Source organism: Protopterus annectens, chromosome 14.part0 (assembly GCF_019279795.1).
Source record: "Protopterus annectens isolate FY-2018-M chromosome 14.part0, PAN1.0, whole genome shotgun sequence".
Lineage (NCBI taxonomy): Eukaryota > Metazoa > Chordata > Ceratodontiformes > Protopteridae > Protopterus > Protopterus annectens.
In genome coordinates this window covers 312,295,727-312,309,185 of record NC_056748.1, presented here as the reverse complement: position 1 = coordinate 312,309,185, position 13,459 = coordinate 312,295,727, and the positions used below count along the sequence as shown (strand labels likewise).

At 40.6% G+C, this 13,459-nt stretch overlaps 1 protein-coding gene across 1 annotated transcript in view; it reads left to right on the top strand.

The window, feature by feature from the left end:
• LOC122788965 (disintegrin and metalloproteinase domain-containing protein 9-like) overlaps positions 1–13,459 on the top strand; it is a 1,117,261-nt gene that overhangs the window by 1,049,401 nt on the left and 54,401 nt on the right. The window contains exon 21 of the mRNA XM_044056033.1: positions 7,577–7,632. Coding sequence (XP_043911968.1) covers positions 7,577–7,632 — 56 coding nt within the window. The remainder of the gene's footprint in view (positions 1–7,576; positions 7,633–13,459) is intronic.

Below are 13,459 nucleotides of genomic sequence, written 5' to 3'. Positions count from 1 at the left end.
CAGAATTCACAACAGCCTATGCAGAATTATTCAGAGAAACACTGTACAAACATGTAAATGGCTGTATAGAGGCTGTTGTACCTAAGAGAAGTAAGCCCAAAACCCTGGTGGAATCCTAATCATAAGAGGATGTATAATAAAAAGAAAAAAAGTCATGGCCAAAGTCAGATACAGCAACTGTCATAATGAAAAGGGTTTACTAATAAAACTAAACAAGAAACTAAGAGGACTAATTAAATCCAAAAAGGCTACTTACAAGGTCAACATAACTTCTCAGTCTAAAGGCAGCCACAAGGCCTTCTACAGTTATGTCCAAAATCTCAAAGGTAACATGCAACACTGTACAGAACTGGTAGTAAATGGTACCACATTCACTGAGCAAAGTGACATAGCAAATCTGCTGCCTGACAAATTCAACTCAAACTGTATCCCCACTCCCTCCGCCACCTCTTTTGAAATCCCTACCAGCATAACCACCCCCGCAACTATCAGCAGTGAGCAGGTCACAGTGGCGCTCACTAAGGCTAAAAACAAAGCCTCAGTGGGGCCCAACAATATCCCAGGTTGTGACCTAAATAGCCTAAAACATGACCTATCAGGACCACTTGAGTCACTTTTCAACTACAGCCTCAAAACAGGCTATATATCAAACAAATGGAGGATGGCAATGGTTATCCCCCTTTACAAGGGTGGATCATCAACCCACCCTGGAAACAACAGACCCATTAGTCTGATTTATCTAATATGCAAATCCATGCATCAAATTATCATAGAAATGATCAACAAAGACATTGGCAACCCACAGACACTGGACCCATTCCAGTTTGATTTTGTCAAAGAAGGTCATGCCTACTTAACAAAGTAGACTTCTTTGAGTAGGTAACCAAGGCAACAGATGAAGAGAAAATGGTGCACACCACCTACCTAGACCTTGCCAAGGCATTCAACATGATACCCCACTCGGGTATTGTGGACAAACTGAGTGAGGTAGGCGTAAATCCCTACATAACTCTGGATTGCCAACTGGCTCACAGGTTGGACCCAAGAAGTCAGGATTGGTGAGACCATCTCCACCAAAAGGCAGGTCATCAGTGGAGTACCATAGGGTACTGTGCTGGGCCCACTCCTGTTTGGCATCTACTTCTCTGAGGCCAAGGCTAATGTCAAGGGCCTTGAGCTCACCAAGTGCGCAGACAACTGCAAATTAAAAGTTATTATAAATCCCACCTTAACACTAACATTATGCAAGAGGGTATACCATAGACATTTAACTGCTCCCAAAGCCACAGATTAAAATTCAATGCAAAGAAATGCATTATATTGCTTTTTGGGAAAACATCTACCCAGGCAAATTATTCAGTTCATTAGACACGCCCAAGAGAGAGCCAGTAGTTATAGATCTGGGAATATATGTAGGCAGTAATCTGGTCTTTGATCAAACACGTAGACATGGTAGTAAAAAAATCATTCTGTCACCTAACATAAAAGTATCAGTATGGCATCCAGGTCCAAGGAAGTTATAGTATCTCTCTATTCACTCCTTATTAGACCTATCACTAAGTACAATGCTCCCTTCGGCATGTACCTTACTAGGCATATGCAACAGTTGGAATGCCCACAGAGGTTCCTCATGAATAGAATCTAGGGTATTAACACAATGTCCTATACAGATTGCCTTACAGCCCTGTTTTTATACCCAGTCTCCTACAAGTTGTTGAGAGGTGATCTGTACTTGGCATATAAAGTATCCTTAGATCCAGCCCTGATGGTGCTTTTGCACATCTGAAAATGATTAGTGTCAGAAACACTAGCTCCAAAGATTTAAACTTTGCTTAACATATATAGAACATGCTGGTGAGACATATATGTGACTTAAATGATCCCCCATATCCATACTGTGGAACAGGCTCCCAATCCATGTGAAGCAGAGTCCATATCTACCCCTATTCAAATGTAACCTTGATCATTGGATGGAAAAATCGTAAATTCATCCCCACATTGATCCTTGTGTCTCTTATAAACAGAGGTCATTGGTAAACATTCCCTAACTAACATTGGAGGTAATTATAAATCAATCTCTGAGTGGCTCCTATGTCTCTTACAGACAAAGGCCAACAGTAAACATTTTCTAACTAACATACCTCCTCAAATAACGTTTAAGCAACCTCCTAACTAACATGTCCCTCATAAACACACACACCCCTCCCCCAATTAAGATGCACATGTTACAAGAGGACACAACTGGGTTGGGTTGTGTGGCTAGGGCTTATAAAGACTCCATTGGGCTTTCCATAGGCTCATAGGTATATACTAGGCTAAAGAGAGCACACTGTCTATACCACAATGTTGAACTCTTCATGCTTTCAGGCCAAATGGCAACTATGACTGAGCCTCAGTATTTGCCAATGAACAGATTATCTCTAGGCAGATCCCTTGGCACTCACAAACAATTCATTGAACTACACATAGTTCTAGATAGTATTAATTATCAGCTTGGTACATAACACCTTTGTTGTCCCCTGATGGCCATGTAAAATTCCTTATTGTTCTAAATTAGCTCCATATTTTCAAAAAATCCCTCATTTGGGGGACTTTAACCCTTCAATAAACTGGGACAACTGTACTTCAAATGTCAAGAGATGCCCCAAAAAATTCCTGCACTCAGTAAAAAAACTTCATTGAGCAGCTGGTAAATAAACCCACTACAGGGCACAGCATTCTTGACCTAGTTGTTTTAATTGTCACAGGAGGTTCAAAAACAAACCACCCTGGTGATCAACTACCATTAATATACTATACAGCAAAAGAAACACTTTAAATTATTTAGTAGATCCAAAGCCATCATCTCAAGGATAATATCAAAAGCACTACAAAGGAAGAATACTATGAGGTCCACTAAAGGAGACCATGAACCTAGGCTGGCTTCTGACACCACAGATAATTATACATCCTTATTTTAGCTAAGTTAGAAAACTTAAAAAAAATACCCCACATTGCTCAGAACTGATTCATAATGGGACCTCCTATTCTGACCCAAATGACACTGCCAATATCCTTGAGAAAAAATTTAATGTCAACATCACCCCTGAGACTTCTATTCAACACCCATAAATATCTGAATCCTTTACTCTCTCAATTATCTCTAAAGATCATTTACTGAAACTGCTAATGAAGCCCAAAAATACTTCCTCCATGGGACATGACGAAATACCTGGTTGCTTAATTAATAGTGTTAAACATGCCCTTTTAGACAAAATACTCAAATTGTTTAACTCAAATTTAACTACTTTTTTTCCCTGATGACTGGCACACAGCAGTGGTAATGCCCCTTGCTAAGGGTGGCCTTACATCTGACTCAGGTAATTACATACCTATCAGCATTATTAGCCTCATCTGCAGTGCCATGGAATATATTGTAACTGAATTAATAAAATGTTCCACTGAATGTATTATTACTGACCTCATAAAACTGTATTATCAAAAATCTTGTTAGACTTGACCCACAACAGCTCAGTGTTGTGAAAGATAGATCCTGTTTATTTAACCTTGTAAATTTATTAAGGGCTGCTGAGGTTGTAGATGGTGGCCATACAGGACACACTGCTAGCCTTGACCTTACTAAGGCCTTTGATATAATTTTTTATGCTGGCGACATAAAAAAATCAAAATGCTTTAAAAAACTGACTCATGTGTGAGAACCTACACAGTGCAAGTTACAGCTGCCTTACCAGAAAATATGAAACGTGACCAGACGTGACCCTCAAGGCTCAGTGCTGTGACTTCACCTTTTATGTTTTTACTTCTCCGATATCCAAGCAGACAGCCAAGACCTTTAACTAACAAAGTTTGCAGACAATTGCAAAATCGGGGTTGTTGTTAAGTCACCCTGTGACACCCAAACCCTCCAGAATGAACTCTCCCTAGTAAACTCTTGGTGTACTAAAAGTGGGCTCAAACTAATGATAAACAGTGTAGTGGACCCCTCCTCTCAAACTGTCCAGACAACAAAACCTCTAAAAATCAAAAATGTTCTTAGGGACTTAAGTACATGAGTTGATATCTCCTTCCCTTTTGATCATCATGTAACAAAAGTTGCCAGGAAATCCTTTTGTTTATCCCAGCTAATTACCAAAGGAATATCATCATGATCTAAATAGGTAATCACTTGATTATAGTCAGCATTGATCAGGCCACATGTCAAGTACAGCACAATCTTTGGGATGCATCTGACTAAGCATATCAAACAATTAGATAGACCCCAAGGGTTCCTAACCAAAAACATCACAGGGCTAAAGTCAGTGAGCTACCATGAGAGGCTAGAAGCTTTATTCATTTATTCAACATCTTAGAGACTTTTGAGAGCAGATCTCCGTCTTGTTTACTGTGCCATTAGATCCGTAATCGTCATACATCCTGATTATATGCAAGTCCAGTATCTCCACCAGTATAAAAACTAGAGATCTAAATCTTCACCAACAGATATATATATAAAACATGACAGAGGGGCAGGTTTATAATCCAGTGTCTCGCAAACCTCTAGAATAAATGTCACCTGCAGTGTGATTTGCTATCTTCCTTTAAATATAAACTGGATGACTGGATAGGTATTCACAAATTTACTCCAGGGCAGACCCATATGGCCCTCCTGGAGAAAAGAGGTGCTGCCTGAGGGAGGGTTTTGGCAAGGCAAAAATGGTCATGAATAAATAAATAAAACACATTTTTTCTGATGAAGTTGTTCTAACAAATAGTGATTAAAAGAGTTTTTACACTAAAAGGCTCGGTCTTCTGCTGGTTCTATTGGTGTTCTATTTATTTGTTTGCCTTGGATAACACCTTTTGCTGTTTGGCTGCTGCTGTTCCTGTTTAAAAATGGTCACGAAACTCAGTAGCCTTGGAATATCTATGATTCTGTAATCTATGAATCTATAAAAGTTAAGTTTCACATGGTGGTTGAAGATACATATGACCACTAATGAGTGCAAGTTGAAGAAGTATGCATATTAATGTATGCACACATATATACATATATATATATATATATATATATATATATATATATATATATACATTTATTTATTTATTTTTTTAAATTATGTGCACTTGAGAGCAAAACAATGTAGCCATGCATGTATGACCTCTGACCTGAACCTTGGAACAGGAAAAATGTATTGTGGCTTGTCGCAGCTCATTGGTAGGTCATCTCAGCTGATTGATCACTGTTGACCTTTAGCTTCATCTAGACTGTCTTGTGTCCCACTGCAGGCTCTTCCAGTGGATAGTACGACTTCATCCTATGGAAGTAGAGAATCCACCATCAGGTGTTAATGCATATTATCCAGACATTAGCAATGAACAGAGAGATGGCAAAGTGTAGGTTAATGATTGAGGTTTCATCCCATCAAAGGATGGGTGTCTCATTGGACCCATTTGATGAGATGATCCTAGGTGCAAAAAATGTACTAGATATAAAAAAGTGTAAACCAGGTAGCCAGTAGTTGCTAGCGTCTTTGCAGAGGTCTGATGCACTGCAACAAAAGTCAGAACTGTAACACCTGTGAAAGGTAATGACCTTTCTGTTTTTAGGTTGATCAGGGTTAATGGATACAGTTATTAATGAACTACTATCTATAGCCCAGGGTTTGATTCTCCTAGCCTCTGTCTGATTAAGGCATGATTCTGATCAAGTCATTTAACCAGACAGTGCTCTTAGGTCACCCCTGAAGAGGGACACAATGTCCAGTGGGCTTACCTGGTTAACAAATCATAAGATCATAGGAAGTTACTAGGCTATTGGCCCTGAGGCCCTTGTAAGCCTAGCCAAGAACTTAGCCCATGTTTAGACAAGCCAGCGTCCAATGCCCCTGTCCAGAAGGGACACGGGTGGAATCCCATGGATGTATTTTTTGATTCCCATCCAATTTTCCAGGTTGCACTTAAAAAGGGATAAAGAGGTACTCTGCTTGATGTGAAGAGGGAGTCTATTCCACAGATGGCGGAGTCTCTGGGACACAAATCTGTCCTGCCAAGAAGTCCTATTGATGTCATAGACCAGGTTGAGGCCGCTCATGCGGGTTACTCAAGTGGACCTTGACTTGATATGCAGCAGTCCCATCAAGTCGGGGTCCGAGATGGCCTTGTATGCCAGACAGTGGTCACCTCTGAGGAGTCTGTATGAAAATGAGTAGAAGGACAGGGCTTTTAGCCTGTCTGTGTATGGTTGATTTCTGAGGCATTTTATTCTATTGGTGAGGAACCTCTGTGGTCTCTCCAGCTGCTGCTTGTGCTTTGTGAGGTATATGGTGAATGGGGCATTGTACTCAATATTGGGCCTTATAAGAGAAGAATATAGGGATGTTATGACCTCATTATCCCTGGATGAGATACCCTTACTTATGAGGTGGGCCATGTAAAAAGCTTTCAGTGCAATGGAAGCAACGTAATGGTCAAAAGTCAGGTTGCTATCAACTTGGGTGCCCAAATCCTTCACGACTGATTGCGTGCTTAGGACATTGTTATTAATGTGATAATTTGTGGAGACATCACTCTCCCCAAAGGGGGATGATGATGCATTTTTTGGTATTCAGCCTGAGGCCATGTTTCTGGCACCAGTCATTTGCTTGGGTGAGACCCTCTTGGAGGATATCCACATCACTAGGGGAACTGATGACAGCGTCCAGCTTGCAGTCATCTGCAAACTTGGTCAGCCACAGCCTACTGATTTTGGCCTGCGCCTCAGAAAAGTATATCCCAAATAACAGAGGCCCCAAGACTGAACCCTGGGGTATGCCATTCATTACGGGTCTATTGCTTGAGGTGGCTTCCCTTATTTTGACTAGGTGGGTTCTATGAGTGAGCCAGTTAGCTACCCATCTGGTAACATATGGATTGATGCCTAGTTGGAAGAGTTTATCTATTATGCCCGAGTGGGGAATTATGTCGAAGTCTTTGGCCAGGTCAAGATAGGCGGTGTGCACCGTCTTCCCCTCGTCCATGGCTTTTGTGACTGTCTCAATAAATAAAATAAAACAAAATAAAAATCAAATGCCTCACAACTGATATAGAGAAAAGTTGGTAAACAGGGCCCTAGGTTAAAGTTCCTGAGGGGCACAATGGAAGAAAGAATCAGACACACTGAATGCATATTTGAGTGCAGTTCTGTTGGGAAAGGCATGAAGGCTGTTTACCCTTCTTCTCGTTTTAAGGAACAATCTTTACAGACTGCAAACGTATAAACGAATTAATCAATTGAGAGGATGTTGGACTGGTGGCAGTGACTGATCTTTTGTTTTTTAACTTGGAAGAAAACATTTATCGATCCTGTTCCTTGCAGAGAAATTATTCAAAAGAATAGTAGTCATTGTATAGTCTAATATCCTGTACAGTAAAATAGGGATTCAGTGAAACATAAAAATGCAAATAAACAGAAAAGATAATTACAGAATTGCATATTAAGTGTTTAATTATGTTTCCACAAACAAAAAAGACATACTGGATAATTTCATTCTCATTTGTGTTTAAAGTAAAAAAATTAAATACACTAATAATTGGTATATATATTTTTTTGTCTTTCTAGCCTGCCACATCAACAAATGCAAACAGCAGAGGAGTATCAAATGGTCCTACCCCAAGGTTTGTCTTTAGTAAAACATTTCTAAATATAAATAGCTTATATTCAGAATGTTTTTGTAAACAGTGTCTTAAGTCTTTCAGTGTACACTCTCATATTGCACAGTAAGCATCATCTAGATTCATATGAGTTGTACGTAACAACTATTAAAATGTTTGTGCTTGAACAGTCTTAAACCAAGAAACATACAACAATTTGCATTTATTTTCCTTGACTGAGGTAACCTACAGAGGTATATTAGTATGAACTTTAATGCCTACAGGAATTCTGCTAAAATTGGTGAACCAATGGGTAATCCTTTGAAATGTCAGGACCCACTAGAGCGAGTACCAAAATATGGCGATTAAATGGCCAAAAGAACGGACTTACATATACTAAATCCTAGATGCCATTTCTCAGAATACTCCCTTTTCTCCAAGGAACGGTAATCTCAAAGTTGGTATACATAAGTTCAGGATATGTGGGAGATTGATCCCATATGGAGGGTGCTGGAGCTTACCCCCACTGCAAAAAGAAATCTGAAGGAGAAAAGTAATTTTCAAGATTCACTCTTCTCCTGTGTTTTCATTTTTCTTTTGCCTGTTAGCACTCAGCATTTGTAGTGCTGATATTTCAGTAGCGAGCCAAAGCAATAATCAAAGAAATCAGAGGTATTGCAATTAAAGTATAGCACTGATGATGATATTAAGTGCACATACTGGGCTAGAAGCAGATTATAAATTAATTTTAAATAATTGATAGTGACTGCTGCATGTAATTACGTGGTGTGAAGGGGTGGCTTAAGACTGATGATTAAAGATGAATGATCTTGGATAAGAAATGACTAGATATATTGTTTGTGAAGGTAGAGAATCTTGATCTGCAGAAGAATATTACAAAATAAGCATCAGGAAAATGGAGCATGAGAGACAGCTGATGAGGAAAGCATAACGAAGTACAACAAACTAGTACATCTTACATAGGGTCTGGTGAAGGAGAGTACAACAAATAAGTACACGTTACGTAGGGTCTGGTGAAGGAGAGTACAACAAACTAGTACACCTTACATAGGGTCTGGTGAAGGAGAGTACAACAAACTAGTACACCTTACGTAGGGTCTGGTGAAGGAGAGTACAACAAACTAGTACACCTTACATAGGGTCTGGTGAAGGAGAGTACAACAAACTAGTACACCTTATGTAGAGTCTAGTGAAGGAGAGTACAACAAACAAGTACACCTTACGTAGGGTCTGGTGAAGGAGAGTACAACAAACTAGTACACCTTACGTAGGGTCTGGTGAAGGAGAGTACAACAAACTAGTACACCTTACGTAGGGTCTGGTGAAGGAGAGTACAACAAACTAGTACACCTTACATAGGGTCTGGTGAAGGAGAGTACAACAAACTAGTACACCTTAAGTAGGGTCTGGTGAAGGAGAGTACAACAAACAAGTACACCTTACGTAGGGTCTAGTGAAGGAGAGTACAACAAACTAGTCCACCTTCACGTAGGGTCTGGTGAAGGAGAGTACAACAAACTAGTACACCTTACGTAGGGTCTGGTGAAGGAGAGTACAACAAACTAGTACACCTTACGTAGGGTCTGGTGAAGGAGAGTACAACAAACTAGTACACCTTACGTAGGGTCTGGTGAAGGAGAGTACAACAAACTAGTACACCTTACGTAGGGTCTGGTGAAGGAGAGTACAACAAACTAGTACACCTTACGTAGGGTCTGGTGAAGGAGAGTACAACAAACTAGTACACCTTACGTAGGGTCTGGTGAAGGAGAGTACAACAAACTAGTACACCTTACGTAGGGTCTGGTGAAGGAGAGTACAACAAACTAGTACACCTTACGTAGGGTCTGGTGAAGGAGAGTACAACAAACTAGTACACCTTACGTAGGGTCTGGTGAAGGAGAGTACAACAAACTAGTACACCTTACGTAGGGTCTGGTGAAGGAGAGTACAACAAACTAGTACACCTTACGTAGGGTCTGGTGAAGGAGAGTACAACAAACTAGTACACCTTACGAGGGTCTGGTGAAGGAGAGTACAACAAACTAGTACACCTTACGTAGGGTCTGGTGAAGGAGAGTACAACAAACTAGTACACCTTACGTAGGGTCTTGTAAAGGAGAGTACAACAAACTAGTACACCTTACGTAGGGTCTGGTGAAGGAGAGTACAACAAACTAGTACACCTTACGTAGGGTCTGGTGAAGGAGAGTACAACAAACTAGTACATCTTACGTAGGGTCTGGTGAAGGAGAGTACAACAAACTAGTACACCTTACGTAGGGTCTGGTGAAGGAGAGTACAACAAACTAGTACACCTTACGTAGGGTCTGGTGAAGAAGAGTACAACAAACTAGTACACCTTATGTAGGGTCTGGTGAAGGAGAGTACAACAAACAAGTACACGTTACGTAGGGTCTGGTGAAGGAGAGTACAACAAACTAGTACACCTTACATAGGGTCTGGTGAAGAAGAGTAGTGAAAGAGCCTGTGAACTCCTTGGAAAGAGTAAGAAATGCAAAGATATAAAAACATAGTGTTTTAAATAAGGGCACTGGAGACAGTGATACAATTGACATTAGTACACTGAATAATCAGCAATAAACTATGCCATTAAATTAAATTTATTTATTTATGCTTGATTACTGTGATGGGTGCTTCTTAACAATATGCATTTTCTACCATGTTTTTGTTGCACTGTCAGGCACAAATTGACGTATATTTTTGTTCTTATTATATGGACATATATGCGGCACTGATGAACTAGAATGGCACTTTAGCAACTCATCACATCCTTATGTATTACTTAACCATCCCATTTGTTGTCAACTCCCATTTTTCTGTCTAGTGTCAGTGTGCTCTACCCCCAGTTCCTGCCACCTATCATTAAGATTTTCTTTGCTGCTTTTAAATAGCTGCAATCAAATGCTCTAAAATGACTAATATCCTTATTCCCGTGGTAGGGAAGGATGAAGCCCTGACTGAGACTCAGATGGCTCTGGTTCAAATAACAGCTGAGGCACTGGAAGGGGCAAGACAATGGAGAGCTAGAGTTAAGTGACCATTGCCAGCTTATCCGTCCTGATAAGAGGGAGGAGGTGTGAGGACCTGCAATACTAACTCCAAAAGGAGTGTTGTGGTATTGCCATTAGCAATTATTTGGACAGGTGCACCATATAAGCCAATCAGACAGTCCCACTGCATGTTTTCAGTGAAGCCACTGACTGCCACAGGGAGGAGCTAAGGCAAGGATGGAAGGGACCCTTATATGAAAGGCAGTCGGTGGGCACACGACTCTTGATTCCAAACAGCAAATGAATAGACTTATAGGACACTTGTTTCAGAAACATATCAAATGGCCTGCGGGTTCTTGCCCTGACTAGGGAACAAATGTGCACAGGTGGCTGTCACCCCAAATGATAAATAAATGTGTCAGTAGGGTGCTGGCTGATGGAGGCCTGAAGCTGCACATAGTGAGGGGAAAAATACCCAGTATTCCTGAGTAATCACATATCATTTTATTTATTTATTTTTTTTACTCATTGCCAGTCTGAATAACTAATGTCCCATGTTCCTTATCCACAGGACACCAATCCTTTTATTTTTGTAGTTAATATATTACACTAGTCTTCCTTCTAAATGGTTGTCTCCCTAATTTGTATCCTTCCAAATGTCTTTTTTTTCTCCTGGTGCCAGGTCTACAGCATTGAAGTTTTGACAGTAACTATTCCCTAACAACATAGGTTTGAATAAAACCCAAGCAGTGGTGGAGTCAGCTGAGGAGGGATTACAATGATTGGCTAACCTAAGCTAGTTCATCCCAGGGAAATGTATTGGTAAAGTCCCTGTTACAAGAGCTCCATATTGGGAAAGGCCAACACTGCATCATTGCAACTTGCAATTTTATGAGCAACAGCCTGACAAAGACTACCCATTGAGTCTAGCTTTACACATGGGTATGCAGAAGCATGTACTTACACCGGGTCCAACACAGTGGACATTGCATTGTTCCTTCTGTACAGGAAGTATTAGGAGAATGCAAAAACTTCTCTTAAGCCCTATAGGATGACACTCATGATCTCCAGCTTTCATGTCCCCATCCTGGTCTCCTAGCGTGCCAGGGATCAGGATGAATAATGAGCAAACTAGGAAAAAATAGGGATTTGATTTTGGGGGGAAGGGGAAAGGAGCCAAATATAAAATTGCTTCCTTTTCCCTTAATTTGTGGGAAATTCAGCTAGTGTTCACTCTAAAACCGGGCAGTATAGAGTATGTGCAGAGGTCAGCAAAGTTGATTTCTGAATTGTCCAGAGATATATGGTAACTTAAGATGTAGGCCACATGATGAGATCTAACAAAAGACAGGAGGTAGAATGGACAGAGAGGGAGAATTAGGGGAAACATTTCTGAGAGGACCTTACTTCAGGAGGATGAATATTAAGGGCAAGATATAGATAATGTGAAAGACGGAGGGCTTTGTCAAGCCTTGGGATAGTAAAGAAATGGTGCACAGGCATGGGAAACGTAACAGTGGGAGGAAGAGCGCTTGTGACTAACATCAAAGACTGAAGCAATACTAATTTCATAAACTTTAATCATACTTTGACTTAGGAATGTGGTCCATTCCCGTCGTGGTATTAGAAACCCAAAAGACTTGGATAAATTAAAAAAAGAAGGAAGGTCTTGAAGGATTCTGAATGACCTGTTAAAGGTATGTCCATGTGTAGGATGCATTAAAGGATGGACAGGGCTGGGTCAAGTGTTTGATGAGCTGGTTGGCATGAGGATATGTGGTTTAAATATATGCAGCTGATGGAGGCAGTTAGCAAATGTATTGATACCTGTGCAAGAGGGGTAGAAGGTTGGGACTGAAAGTGACATTATGAAGTTGCTACAGTGGGGGCTATGGAGGGAAAGGAAGAGGGAAGGTTGAGGGTGATATCCATCCATCCACACCCCTTTTTCCCATTTTTGCCATAGGTCGGGGTACCGGGACAATCATCTAGAGGCAGCATTCACACTGGCACATTGTTAACCCTATGAAATTTATTTGAAGCTTAAGTAGGATGGAATGAAGTTGGCAGGTGGAAGTTGGAACATGGCTGAGGGTGTATGGAATATGGAGATGTCAGTGGTATGCTGGACATTCTTGGTGATTGCCCCTGCTTATGAGATACATATGTAGCTCATCAACAGGATATTCATGTCTGCAATATAGTTTAATAGGGAACATTCTAATCAGCATAACCACTGTTTACAGTGTGGGAGAACAAAGGCATATGCCTCCATATTAGGTGGCAGAAGTCATAAGATGAGGTTGTGAAGATCTGGGGAATGTTGTGGGACTTGCACTGGAGTTATTTTGGAAGTAATACTTGCTCTGGGTGGGGAAGAAGATTGTTTGTATCAAGGAAAGAAATTTGTTAGCATTTCTGTTAATGGCAGCAGGGGTAATGAACAGAGTAACAGCAGAATGGAAGTACCCCAGATTTGGGGAATATGTAGTAGAAGGACATCAAAGGTAAATGTAAGTAGTACTTCCAGCGGCTTCCAAATGAACAAAATCCCATAGAAGCTGTAATGCTCCAGACACAGCCTATGATGAGAGAAGAGGGGAAACCCACCAAAAAGTATGAACAGCACTAAGGAAAAGTAAGTCAGGGAAAGCAGCAGGCTCAGATGAGGCCACATCACATATGATAAAAAATGTTGGGTGAGATAGGGGAGAAATGGTTTTTGAGGGGACTCATAGCAGTATGGAAAGAAAGGCATATCCTAGATTGCTGGAGAATAAGCATACTAGCGTTAAAGAACAAATGGGACATTCACA